Genomic DNA, 14,782 nt, shown 5'->3' with positions numbered 1-14,782 from the left:
GTGCCATTAAGCCCAACGTAAGCGCACATTGATCACCTCCCATCAATTGCACAAATGCTGCTAATAGAAATTAGCGTGTAACACGGCGCCATAGACCCTGAAGCTGTCAGTCCTGGTGAATGCTTTTCCCAGCGACATAAATCTCTGGGGTGTTTTTACAGTAAGTAGAAATTAGGACCACTGTTGTATATCAAGAGCCCGTGCGCTCAGACCTTCAGGGGACAATTTATAGCAGCCCAGTAAGCCACCTGTAATAGCAAATTGGTGGGGCCAACGCCTACTTCCTAGCCTCGTTTGTGTGTTTAGTTGCTCCTAATTGTGTTTTTGCCAACTATATCAAACATTTAATTCATGGGTCTCAAACACGCGGCCCGCGGGCCATATGTGGCCCGCAGGACACTAGTTTGAGGCCCCCGCCTTGATATGAAAGCATGGTATCATGTACCCAGAAAAAATTATTACGTTTGATTAATGTTCATGTTAAAGGTTAAATAACTGTTAATAGTTAACCTCCCTATCCGTGTGGAAGTGGTAAGTTTTTGGCTTTTTAAGTTTAAAGGAAATAACTTGGAGGCTACCGTTTAGGTCGCTAGCTCTCTAGTTTGCGAGTTAGCATGTGTCTCAAGACCCTGCAGTTGCGCAATACGTTGTAAATAAAAAGAGTATAAATGTGACTACAGTCGTGTTTTGTCATGTCTACAGGGCTCTAATAATGCTTTGTTCATTTTAATCTGAAAAAAAAATAATTTGTCTACCCACCAACCATATGTGGTTTCTTAAGTTTTAATTATTTGCCGTTTTATTATTATTATATGTATTTATTACTGATTGATTGAATCCTGAAGCAAGATCAGAGTCTGACACACTTTTCTGTATTTGCAATTTTCAGTGAAGAACCGAGGCTTCAAAGTTACCAAACTAGGAAGTAACTACTCAAAATCCTACACTCGCGTTCCATCCTTGCAGGGGTGTTACCGCTCCCCTATGTGTGTCATGGGTGTCGCTATACGTCTGCTTCTGACTGGTTCCAGCTGGTATCTGTTCAGCGTGTGTGTGTGTGTGTGTGTGTGTGTGTGTCTTCTAAGTAAAGAAAGCTGCATCTGGCTTATAAGGTGAAACAACTTGTGTGTAGATAAAACAGATAAAACAACAATGCTTCTATTGTTTCATGCTAACATCTCTAACACCTTCTTTATTCAAGTTCTGGCACACTCGGAACTTTCTCTGGCCGCATGGTGGGTTATTTAACAGTCGCACTCGATACAAAATGCAGGTACGTGACACCCACCCGCTCCCCCGATCCCACGCTTCATGCCCCAAGTATTTGAGTTCTTATGTTGTAAAGTGTGCTTATTTGTGGTTATGTTGCTGACGTTTTTTTTTGCTAGTACTCCACCATAGAAGCATAGCTTGGAGTTGTTGTTCTACCCTTTCCTCTTCCCATTTTATCCCTTGTACCGTCGACCCCCCTGTCATATTGTATGGTATATTGCATATGATACAATGGTGTTTGTACCTCTGTATAAGTGACGCTAACGGCCATTGTGATGTGATATCTGCAGTAATGATGCATCTTTTTCCAAAACTGGAACAGAAGGCCTGAATGGGTGGGCCGGCTCAGAAGAAGCCTTTGTACTGGAACTGCTTTTTTTTTTTTTTTTTTGTTATGTCATCCGGGGTCTTTAAATGCAGCTCCTGAATGGGGACACAGCTTTTCCTCTTGGCATGTGGTTGTTTCTTCCAAGAAGATGACAAGCTTTATGTGGTGCTCCCTTTAAAATCTGTTTGACTGCAGACAACAAACAAACTACAACGTGTCTCCATGGAGCCCGGCTGGTATCCCTTCACTTCTTTTTAACTGTAGACCGGGAGCGTCCAAAGGGCAGCCTGGGGGCCATTTTCAGCCAACAGCTCGGTTATAATAGCCCTCGGCATATTGTAAAAATAAAGTGCCTTTGTTATTAATGAGATGATTAGATATTACACTAATTTGCTTTGTCTCCTGTAACACAAAGCTAAGATGCTCGGATAGCTTAGTGTATTTTTACTGGGCTGGGTATTAAGTTCATTCGGTTAAATACATTCATTCATTCATTTTCTACCGCTTTTTCCTGGAGCCTATCCCAGCTGTCTTGGGGCGAGAGGCGGGGTACACCCCGGACTGGTCGCCAGCCAATCACAGGGCACATATAGACAAACAACCATTCACACTCACATTCATACCTATGGATAATTTGGAGTCGCCAATTAACCTAGCATGTTTTTGGAATGTGGGAGGAAACCGGAGTACCCAAAGAAAACCCACGCATGCCACGGGGAGAACATGCAAACTCCACACAGAGATGGCCGAGGGTGGAATTGAACCCTGGTCTCCTAGCTGTGAGGTCTGCGCGCTAACCACTCGTCCGCTGTGCCGCTCATACATACATTTAATAAAAAAAAAAGCTAATAAGAAATTCATAAACATTTTAGTCAGATTAATCGCAATATTTAATCATAATTTATCAACATTTTTAACTTAGCGTCAATTTGTTGAAGTACCAACTCTAACTGAAATGACTGTTTCCCCACCTTCTTGTTTTGCCATGAGTTAGTTCTTATTTCTGACTGTTAACCATATCAATTTCCCCATAAAAGACAATAATTTTAACACAACACGTTGTGATTGCTCCACAATGACAGTTTTACATGCGCTCATGTGGGATTGAACCCTGGTCTCCTAGCTGTGAGGTCCGCGCGCTGGATATTAAGTTAATTGAGTTAAATACATTTAAAGCAAAAAACAAATAGTGACCAGTGTTAATCTTATTGTAATTTCTCCAATATTTTGTTTTCTAATCAGCTTTTATGCTTGTTTTACTTTTCGATGTAGTGTGGCCTTAATACTCTTACTCTCAAGGATCCGATTAATCGCAATATTTAATCATAATTTATCACAATTTTTAACTTAGCGTCAATTTGTTGAAGTTCCAACTCTAACTGAAATGACTGTCTCCCCATAAAAGACACCACACGGACACCACCTTCTTGTTTTGCCATGAGTTCTGACTGTTAACCATATCAATTTCCCCATAAAAGACAAACATTTTAACACAGCACGTTGTGATTGCTCCACGGTTACAGTTTTACATGGGCTCATGTCGGATTGAACCCTGGTCTCCTAGCTGGGAGGTCTGCGTGCTGGATATTAAATTAATTCGATCAAATAGTGACCAGTGTTAATCTTATTGTAATTTCTCCAATATTTTGTTTTTTTTTCTAATCAGCTTTTATGCTTGTTTTACTTTTCGATGTAGTGTGGCCTTAATACTCCTTTCCAAGGATCCAAAGAACCAGAAATCGCACCCCCCCCCAACCAGACATGATACAGTACACGTGTTGTCGACGCTCACCTCGAAGAAGACAGACATGGCGGCAATGATGCGTCTCTCCTTGATGGCGGCACCGAGGCTGTCAAAGTCATCAGAGTTGTAAAGGTAGATCTGCATCTGGGATGGGGGAACAGAGCAAGCACGGCTTGAGAAGTGGACAAGGAGAACTCACCGTCTTGTCATAAATCCCTCCTCACACCCACCGCTGGGAAGCTGATGAAAGGCTTTTTTTTTTTTTTTTTTTGAGGGGCATATAAGAGGGTGTATTTATCACAGCCATAAATCTCTCTTAATATGTGTGCCATTCTTTTTTTGTGTTCTGCCACTGCTGGAGGATGCTTAAGAATAGTGTGTCCTGTTCCTCAGGGCTACGGTGCTTTACACAGCCCGGCAGAACCGAAGGAATGTGCTCTTTTCCTGCAGGGAGCTCTAACAGAATAAAACACTTCTCATCAGTGCTCCCAATTACCTTAAATCACCCGCAACACTGTTTCTGGTCGCACAACAAAGCTTAGAAAGCGTGGTTGGTAACATGAAAACCATCACAGGAAGAATATAGAACACCTGTCAAGGCTGTGGTTTGCTATCAAAAAGAATTTGATTGCTTTCATTTCCAAGCAGACACATAATGACGCGTAGTGCTGATCAAAATCAGCAAATGATTCTCAAGGTAGTAATTGGACCTATCCGTCATCACAGCCTTAAGACTCTTTAATTTGAAAAAGCCTTTCATGTCACTGAACCGAGTTAATTGCCAATGAGAAAAAGGTCCTAGATGTTGATTTAATTTAAGAGCACAGCTTTTCAAAGCAAAACTTTCAGACCCCCTGCTGCCATTGGCCGTGGCGCCCGTGCAAAAAAAAGACATGGAAATATGTATAAATCCGTGTTCAACAGGCAGCAAACCAAAGAGAATACAGAAATTCAGGTGATTTACATTTGTTGCTTTAACTCGGGCTTTTAAATGAACTCATTTGTTGTGCGAGAACGCCGCGAGGAGCGGCAGCCATTCATCACTTGTCACATGTTATTAACTACATCGCCCAATTAAATGGAGCCCCTTGAGTTTCCATTTAGCCGCCGAGATAGGCTTTTGTGACCTGCACTTGTTCGCAACACACTTTGGAAAACAAGCTATTCAATTACCATTCATAGCAGCCAATTGAATGTGCAGCTGCGTTCTTACCGATACTCTGGTCTGGACCAAAAATTAAAAAAAAAAAAAAAACGATACTTGGTGTGCACTTTGTTGTGGTTCGCTTAAGCGTTCACACGGGGATTTGTGCAGTAAACAACACGTACGCAAGAACGGATATGGATGCTGTATGGTATCATGTACCCAGAAAAAATTATTACGTTTGATTAATGTTCATGTTAAAGGTTAAATAACGGTTAATAGTTATCCTCCCTATCCGTGTGGAAGTGGTAAGTTTTTGGCTATTTAAGTTTAAAGGAAATAACTTGAAGGCTACCGTTTAGGTCGCTAGCTCTCTAGTTTGCGAGTTAGCATGTGTCTCAAGACCCTGCAGTTGCGCAATATGTTGTAAATAAAAAGAGTATAAATGTGACTATAGTCGTGTTTTGTCATGTCTACAGGGCTCTAATAATGCTTTGTTCATTTTAATCTGAAAAAAATAATTTGTCTACCCACCAACTGTATGTGGTTTCTTAAGTTTTTATTATTTGCTGTTTTATTATTATTATTATATTTATTTATTACTGATTGATTGATTTTCTTTATTCTTGATTTGTTTATTTATTTTTGATCTTATTTTGTTGTAGAAAAATAAAAAATACGATATTTGAGAGCAGTGGAATGTTTTATCAGAGCTTTTCTTGTAGAAAATTGGAACCAAAGCGAAGTTTTTTAAAATTTTTAGAAAGTTTTTTTTGTTTGTTTTTTTTTTTTAAACCTGATGCGGCCCAGTCTCACCCAGACCCAAGCTCCAGTGGCACTTCTATACGCCATTCACAAGTCCAGTTTTATTAAAAAAAAGAAAATATATATCTATAAAATATATATCTATATAAAACACGTTCCGAGTTTAATTATAAAATATTAGTGAGATTGAATTTGATCTTTTCCTGGTGCGTTCTTTCAGCGCATGCTCAGATATGACGTAACACACAGCTCGAGATGTTCTTCGGTTTTAAAAATGAAGACGAGCAATCAGCACTGGAAAGTTTGTTTTTGATCCAAACTAAATTTCAAGACTGGACAAACGAAAAACTGTCAATACGGATTGAAAGAAAAAGTCGAGGAAGTCGGTATCACGTGATGTTAATGTTTACGTTTTACTGCGAATGCCCCATTAACTATTCTGTTTGATTATAGCGCCGCATGTAGACAAGAGATTGGAATATTCCTTTCCATGTATACCAGTGTTTTTGGAAAAGTCATTCGGAAAGAGAAAAACACCTCATGTAAAGGTAGCTATTGATTGGGTGGTTTTAGGTGGGCCCTTTAGAACGGGTCAATCATAAAACCCTAGGATCCGTGGTGTTTGTGATTTCTGCATGCTGTCATTTCAACACCGGTTCCCAGTCTTTGGTCTTCCTAGCGCTCAACATTTGACCTCAAGTCAACCAACCTTGTTGGGTGCACGCCGCGGTTCACATGACGGCGTTCACAGAATCAATTCACTGAACCAAATATGAAAAGCTGCTAAAAGCAAGCGAGTCCACGCCTCACGTCACGGTACATCTTCAAGATGGACGGCTAATCTCAAGTCCAAGTTAACGTGTTGTTTCTAAGCAGCACCGCCGGGTGGTCTGACCAAAACTTGTGTCGGAATGTTTTGCGCATGTTTGCTTTCATCACAACATTCAATATAGCAGCGAGCAGCGAGAGGAGTAATATGTATCTTAGCAGGACTCAAAACAGATTGCAGCTTGCAAGGATCCAAAGAGAACAGGTGCAAACTGGGAAAAAAAAAAAAAAAAAAAAAAGACTTGAGCTGGAGTATTTACTTTTCTTTCGCCCGCTCTGTGGAACAGCTCATCATGTCCACATTTTTATCACTTTTTCTTCCGGCCTAAATTTGGTCACCTCTGCCTTTGCTGAAGATGAGCGCAAACACAAACGCTGGAAGCCCTGCTACGTTGCAATTTAAGTGGAAACGGATGGAAAGCTGCTCATGTTTGGCATCGTTTCCAGTGGTCACGAGGCACTGAGGCACAATAAGAAGACAATAAGAAATGAGTGTGTGGGCGACAAGGTCTCACATTCTTTGCAACTCCGGCTACCAGAGCAGTTTGTCGGTAAATGTTTTTGTCTCCAACACAGTATGATTCTCTCACTTCAGTCCCACGCAAATATCCCACTTGGCTTCCGACTGGCAAGAGCAGCGGGCGTACGTGCACATAAACCAACAGGTAAATAAATATATATATTTTGTATACAGTACTAAAACACTGACATAGGGCACGGACTAATCAATTAACTGCATGCTGACCAATAAAGATGAGGAAAATATCCAAATTAGTGGGCATACTGTCTGAGCAAACAGACTAAATGACTGCACTGCATGGCTGCAACCAGCGGAGGCGCTGTTTAGTCAGCGTCAATGAGTTTGTGACCTGAAGTAGAACAAGGCCGACGTTCATGCAGTGTGCCTAAACAGGACGGATCTTCTCCCATAGCTCGATCACGGGCCTCCCAATGAAAGCAGATCTATTATCTTCAGGTTTTAGGCAAAACAAGACTTTGGAAACAATGACCGACATTTTTGCGTCTTTTCTAACTGTTTAGACCGCTAACTGTTTGTGTTTGCTTTGTATTGATTTGGTCTGTGCAGGCCCTCGCCAATTAATCGATTAATCGAAGCAACAAGCTCCAGGTTAATTGACTGAGTACATAATTGTTAGTTGCTGCCTTAAAGCAACCAGGGCGTTGAGTCGATTCGCTTTGGATGACTGCAGGATTGGGTCTCTGCTTCTTGTAGATCAGGGGTCTCAAACACGCGGCCCGCGGGCCAAATGTGGCCCCCAGGACACTAGTTTGAGGCCCCCGCCTTGATATGAAAGTTTAATGTTAGTGCGGCCCGTGCGAGTTTGATATGGATGCTGTGTGGTATCATGTAAAAATAAAAAAAATAATGAAAAAATTATTACGTTTGATTAATGTTCATGTTAAAGGTTAAATAACTGTTAATAGTTATCCTCCCTATCCGTGTGGAAGTGGTAAGTTTCGAGAAAATTGAAACCAAAGTAAAGTTTATTCTTTTTTCTGTTTTTAATAAATGCGTTTTTTTTGTTTTTTTTTGAAAACCTGATGCAGCCCAGTCTCGCCCAGACTCTAGCTCCAGTGGCCCCCAAGTAAATTGAGTTTGAGACCCCTGTTGTAGATGATGTGGTCATGCTGGCTTCATCGGGCCGTGATCTGGAAAAATGTCACTGGACCGGTCCGCAGCAGAGTGTGAAGTGGCTCGGATGAGAATTAGCACCTCCAAATCTGAGTCCATGGTTCTCGCACAGAGTGTCAGATCAGGGATGAGATCCTGGCCCAAGTGAGGGAGTTTAAGTACCTCAGAACGTGACTGGTGCAGCGTCTGGACTGATGCGGACTCTGCATCGTTTTATTGTAGTGCAGAGGGACCAGAGTCGAAAGGCAAATCTCAATTTACCGATCAACCTACGTTCCTACCCTCGCCTATGGTCATGAGCGTTGGGTAGCGACCGAAACGAAGTAAAAAAATAGCTTTATTTGGGAGAAACTCGGAGTACAACCACTGCTCGTCAGATGAAATGGCTCGGGCAACCGGTCAGGATTCTTCCCGGACACCTAACTGGGGAGGTGTTCAGGACACATAAGTAGGAGACCCAGGACATGGTCTCTCAACTGATCTGGGAACACCTTGGGATCCAGCAGGAGCTGGATGGGGGAGAGGAAGGTCTGGGCGACCTCTAATAAGCGGTATATGGAAGGATGCAGCCTTAAAGTGTATAGCATAAATTAATAACAATTCACAAAAAAACATAATTCAATCATTTTTTGAGAAATGTCTGCATAGTCAAATCAGAGATTTCATCAAATACTCGCTCCTGTTCAGCATATAAATAAGCTCCAATGTGAACACCATATTCTAAAACAATTCCACTTCCACTTACAGGATAACGTTTAGTGATGGCGCCAAGCGGCAGTTATATTTGCGTTACCACCAACATTACACGCCGTTGCCCGGAAGAACAGCCGCCATCAATTTCCTCTTACGGTTGCGGCGATGATTGTTGACACACCGTAAAAGACATAAACTTGATTTTTATCACTCATCGTAAAATCGCTTTGTCTCCACTCGATGATGCATGGCTGTCAAAATTAATTTGCAGTTTTGCAATCGGAGTTCCTGGCCTCATATTCATTTATTGATTCTATCGAAAATATGACAGAAATTAAAAATAACATGGACTTCAGTGCAGTTGGTGTACAGCTTATATGCTCTGACTGTCGCAGTACGGGCTGGGATTCATGTTGTCGCTCGATGAACCACAGCTCAAACGGAAAGTTGTCAGGTTGTGTTTTTTTTCTTCTGTTGTTTATTGGCGGTTGGCAAGCAGCTTTTGTGTGCATTACCGCCATCTGTGGAACAAAATCTAAACCAGGGGTCTCAAACACGCGGCCCGCAGGCCAAATGCGGCCCGCAGGACACTAGTTTGAGGCCCCCGCCTTCATATGAAAGTTTAATGTAAGTTTGATATGGATGCTGTATGGTATCATGTACCCAGAAAAAATTATTACGTTTGATTAATGTTCATGTTAAAGGTTAAATAACTGTTATCCTCCCTATCCGTGTGGAAGTGGTAAGTTTTTGGCTATTTAAGTTTAAAGGAAATAACTTGAAGGCTACCGTTTATGTCGCTAGCTCTCTAGTTTGCGAGTTAGCATGTGTCTCAAGACCCTGCAGTTGCGCAATATGTTGTAAATAAAAAGAGTATAAATGTGGCTATAGTCATGTCAATGAACCACAGCTCCCCAGTGATAGCAGCACTCATGCAGCACCCCCGAACAGTGATTCTCAACTGTTTTCAGTATTCTGAGGATATTCAACGCTCTGTAGCGCCTTGTTAGTAGCCCACTATGCCAGTCCCGTCTCCTGTTGAGGCTTAGAAAGTGTTTGACTCCAACGTGTGATGTTATGCTTATTATAAATCAGCTGTTGAAATGGAATGTTCTATTTGGATGCGTTTGAAATCAACATATAAATACGTTTTGTTTATGTTAAATGTCACAAAGAAACTAGTTTGTGTAATCGGGTAATAATTGCCGTGTGTTAAAAAATATATTTTTTATTTCTAAAAGGGTGCGCTTTTCCTTTAAGACCTACCACCCACCAGTTGAGAATCATTGTCCTGGACTATGACCACTGCAGCCAAGACAATGTGAAAGTATTTATACCTCTGGAGGTGCAATTTGCAATCCATGTACATATCACACAAAAATATCCCCCAGTGGAAGCCTCCAGGGCAAAAAAAATTTTTCATTGTGTTGTTTGAACAAACAGGTGGTCAGTCTATTGATTCGTGTGCTCCGCTCTCATGCAGGAACCAGTGCTTATATTAATATCAAGCCAAGGAGCCACCAGCCCAGCAAGCCCTTTATTTACTTTATTTGTATGACCGTGGTTTAAATGTCAGCGGGTCCCGTATCATACATCTGCGACACAATTGCTTTTCCGGGGGGGGGGGGGGAGAAAAAAAAAAAAACATGAGCTCAAAAGCTATATTTAAAATGAAGTGCCTAATTTATGATCATTTTTAGCTTTTCTATCTACCAGCTGTGCATCCACTCATTTGGAGGCATATGATGAAAAAAAAAGCGATGTGCTGTATACGATCTCAGCAGCCCGCTAAACATAAAAAAAACAACATCTAATTATAGAGGCATTGAGGATCAAAAACTGTGTGCAGTGCATAGTCGTCAAAGTCTCACACACATATACACACACACACACACACACACAAGGACGACGAGAGCCATACATCTGCAGACGAAAGGACACACCGTAACAAGCCTCATTTTTATTTTATGCCGTGCGTATTATCAAATACTCAATATCAAAATGACTGTGACTCATGAATAGGAAGTACACAGCAAATGATACAAATACATTAACTGAAAACCGCTGCTTCTTATTCTCCTGCCTTTTCAATGCGTGCCGTCTACTGTGTCACTTTCGTCTTTAAAAAAAAATCTAATGTGACCTTCAGCTAAAATCATTGCAGGAGTGAGATTCAATGTCCTTTTCAAACTTTTCACTCGAGGCACTAAAACGTCTCCCAACCCCCGGCAAACACTGAAGTGGAATTTGGAATATTTCATTAAAAGCACTAGAATTCTCTCAGTAGAGCGCGGAACTCCATCAAGGTTGAACGGCGCTACTGGATCATCACTGAACTTATCGCCTTTGTAGCCTGTGTGCATGATGATTGATTAGCCAAGTGAGTATTTCTCCACCTGAAAACTTCTATGTTTATTGGTTAGCGCGTATCTGGTGATGCGTGCTTGTGCAAAGAGGGACGTATTGCAATAGTTACTTTAACTTGTAACTTGTTACTTTTGTAGTGGAGTAACTCAGTTACTTTTTTGGAGAAGTAACTAGTAACTATAATTACTTTTTAAAGTAACGTGCCCAACACTGGTAATCATCTACAAGTAGAGTATATGATGTAATACTATAAGCAGTACAGCTACTTGCTGACGCATCCCTGACAGTGTTGCATATTTGTCATGGCGAGTAGTTGACAGAATTCCTTACCTCGACGGGAAACCTCCTGCCGTTGATGCTGTGCTCTGAGCCGGCTGATGCATTACTCTGTCCCCAGTGAAACTCCATCTTCTCGGCCTTAAAGCGGCCCGGTAGCCCGGCGCCTCGGACGAAGTAGTCATTCTTCAGGAGTACAGCAACTGGGGGACAACACGGAGGGCCGCCAAAAGAAATAGTTAGTATTATCAATGAGAATCCGAATCAGAGAAAGTGGGTATACTTCAGAGTAGTCAGTGTACAGCTGGTACAGCAGTGCAGCTTGACTGAGCCAACACAGCCATTATTGTCTAAAGCAAGGGTTCCCAACTCCGGGTTGGTATCCACCTTTGTCCTATAAACAGAACATAAACAAAATGCTGCATTCTCATCGCACTTAACTTATTATTATTACTAGTAGTAGTAGTAATATTATTATTATTATCATAAAGATTCAGGATTGAAATGAAAACAGGGAGATAAAGGGAGTCCAAACTTTTTATCTAATTAATTCTCATACTTTTCATAACTGTGTTCCAATCATAAACTGTATAAAGTTCCTAAAAATATTGTGACAGGTCAATAACACTCAATAGGTTATTAGTTATGCCTATAAATTTTTTTTAATCGTGCAATAAATATTTTACAATAAAAATAATATTTGCAAAAATGAATCATATTTTTAATGACCGCTCATGGCCCGCCTGCAGTACCACCACGGCCCACCAGGGGGCCGCGGCCCACACCTTGGCAATCACTGGTCTAAAGAGCTGGTGACACACGTGAGTAGCGAGATAATTGTTTTGGCTACAACTACCTTGTGGTGGTGGTGACACGGTTACGGTCTGAGGCTGCACGAGTGCTGCAGAGAATGAGGAGATGCGGTTCATTTTGGTAAAACGTGAACGATTCATGAATTCATGAGGAATTATGAATTCATTAAAAAAAAGCCACCTAAACCATCAAAACGTTGGCTCAAGCCATGATGCCAGGTTGTATGTTTGGAAAGAACCGGCGGGCCGTATTTAAACACTTGGTGTGCCGGATGTGGCCCCTGGGCCGTAGTTTGCCCACCACTGGCTTAGACCCTCGATGTACCAGATCAATAGGAACCAAACACAACCAGGTAGCGGCGTGTTCTGCAACTTATCAGTGTCGATGTTAATATCTTCTTCTGGGCGGCACGGCGGTCTAGTGGTTAGCGCGCAGACTTCACAGCTAGGAGACCAGAGTTCAATTCCACTCTCGGCCATCTCTGTGTGGAGTTTGCATGTTCTCCCCGTGCATGCGTGGGTTTTTTCCGGTGACTCCGGTGTCCTCCCACATTCCAAAAACATGCTAGGTTAATTAGCGACTCCAAATTGTCCATAGGTATGAATGTGAGTGTGAATGGTTGTTTGTCTATATGTGCCCGGTGATTGGCTGGCCACCAGTCCAGGGTGTACCCCGCCTCTCGCCCGAAGACAGCTGGGATAGGCTCGAGCACCCCCTGCCACCCTCGTGAGGAAAAAGCGGTAGAAAATGAATGAATGAATATCTTCTTCTAAGATGACAATATTCATCAGTGATTTTTCATTAATAGATTTTTCCACAAATACCAAAATAGTTGTCAAATAACAGCACAATCAATATATATATATATGAATACTATTTATTTGTTTTATTAGAGTACGGTGCAAAAGGCTGGATTCTCGATAAAGTGCCTTGCCATGACACATTATGGGGGCTAAATGGACACTAACAAAAATCCTTTATGGTTTTATTAAGATGGTAATAAAAGCATTTCTGTATCTAAAGCCCTTTGGCTTGTCTGCAGTTGATATCATTAGCCAGATTAGGCCCTGTGTTGTGTCGGCTGATCCCCCGTTACAGCGGGATTTAGTCAGCTTCTTGGCCCACTTGTAATCATATCACAAAGACACACACACAGGCCGTCAGTAAACACAGACGACAGGAAGAACACGGCGTGCTGGGAGACGAGGTAAAAAGGCTGATAAATGAAGCGGATCTCGCGGCGATGGAGAGCAGGAGGCCATTTAAAGAAGGGCGACACTCGGTGAAAATGGAAGAAAACGGGAGTGAAGAGCAGAGAAGAGCATCAGGTGATGAGGGATGAGCTCAGCCCCTGTCGTGAGGCTCCGAAGAAATCCGCCAGCAGCATTAAAATGCCAGCGCCGCTTAAGATTACGGCGCGGCGCACAAAGAAAAGGCTTTTTAGATGTGGAAGATTTTTTCCAAGAATCAAAGCATCGAGGTCAATCTGCACAGGGAGGAGCCGCCAATCACGCCAACGTAATTGCGCCAGTCATTTGCAAAGATGTATAAATATTGACGGAGATGATAATGAATCCCTGCTACCGCTGCTGTCGATGCACTGTAATCCCGCGTTCAACGCGAGCGGAGCCAAGGAACCAGGACGCTAGCCGGGCCTGGGAGTTTCATTAGAAATGCGCTACCGGGTGTGTTTGAACCCTCCGACAGCAGAGCGGGAATTAGACGCTAAGCCAAAAAGACCTTGAATCACAGCCTGCGAAAGAAGAGGAGTGTGTGTGAAAGTAAATCCTTGATCAATGCCGGCGTCTCTGGGGCCGTCCCATCCGCCGCGAATTTGGTGGAACGCTGTTTGAAATTTGACGGGGAGAAATGTTTTTTGTTGAGCCGCGCTACGTTTGACAGGCAGCCAATCAGTGTGATCTCAAAGCCGCCACATGTTGGCAAATCAATGGCGGGGGGGCGGGGGGGGGCTTTTTAGACACAGTACTTAATTACAGTATTGACTTTTGAAATTGCATAAAGAGTTTTAAAGCTTGTATGTGTCCTCTACTTTTTAATTACACATATGTTTCAATGTGTTGAAGCTGTGATACAATTTAATGAATCAATCAGTTGTTATGGTTTTTTTTCCAATATGCTTACCAAGTTCCATGTTTACAGCATTTTACATGCCTGAAAAGGGGCAGGAAGAAGCAGAATTTAATTCCTTCTTCCTGCTGTTTCTGCAATTACTGATGGACTTACTGTGTTTAAATGTCACTAGAAAGAAAGTATAGAAAATTAAGTTGAAAAAGACAAAAATAGAATAAATAAATATCCATCCATTTTCTATGCCGCTTATCCTCAGTAAATAAATATGACAATCATGATGTTGGCATTTCACTTTTAAAGAGCTTTTCCACCTCTTTGATGCTGTTATCATGATCACGAGAGATCGAACCTGCAAAATTTAGGTTGGGGGACGTCCACTCCACCACCTGAGCCATTCCACCCTGTGATAAGTGAATTCCTATTTATAAAGTTATGTGCGTTCAACCTTCTAAATATGTTTAACATTATTAGAGCCTTCCAGACATGAAATAACACCCCTATAGTAACCTTTACACTCATATTACCTAATATAGTAGACCAGTGATTCCCAAAGTGTGGCCTGGGGCCCCCTAATGGGCCGTGGTGGTACTGCCGATTACCCATTACTCAATGAATTCATGACTAGTTCACGTTTTCCCCAAAATGAACCGCAACTCCCCATTGTGTGCAGCACTCATGCAGCCTCAGACCGTGACCGTGTCACCACCACCACAAGACAATTATCTCGCTACTCATGCGTGCCGCCAGCTCTTTAGACCAGTGATTTCAAAGTGTGGGCCACGGCCCCCTGGTGGGCCGTGGTGGTAC

At 42.1% G+C, this 14,782-nt stretch overlaps 1 protein-coding gene across 1 annotated transcript in view; it reads right to left on the bottom strand.

Moving 5' to 3' along the window:
• ca16b (carbonic anhydrase XVI b) overlaps positions 1 to 14,782 on the bottom strand; it is a 134,348-nt gene that overhangs the window by 42,877 nt on the left and 76,689 nt on the right. The window contains exons 4-5 of the mRNA XM_058090998.2: positions 11,126 to 11,274; positions 3,393 to 3,488 (exon numbers count right to left, since the gene is read on the bottom strand). Coding sequence (XP_057946981.2) covers positions 3,393 to 3,488; positions 11,126 to 11,274 — 245 coding nt within the window. The remainder of the gene's footprint in view (positions 1 to 3,392; positions 3,489 to 11,125; positions 11,275 to 14,782) is intronic.

This window comes from Doryrhamphus excisus, linkage group LG11 (genome assembly GCF_037039965.1).
Source record: "Doryrhamphus excisus strain RoL-2023G ecotype Guam linkage group LG11, RoL_Dexc_Guam_v1.1, whole genome shotgun sequence".
Classification (NCBI taxonomy): domain Eukaryota; kingdom Metazoa; phylum Chordata; class Actinopteri; order Syngnathiformes; family Syngnathidae; genus Doryrhamphus; species Doryrhamphus excisus.
The sequence above is the reverse complement of the archived record's forward strand: the minus strand, read 5'-3'. Positions and strand labels throughout refer to the sequence as shown.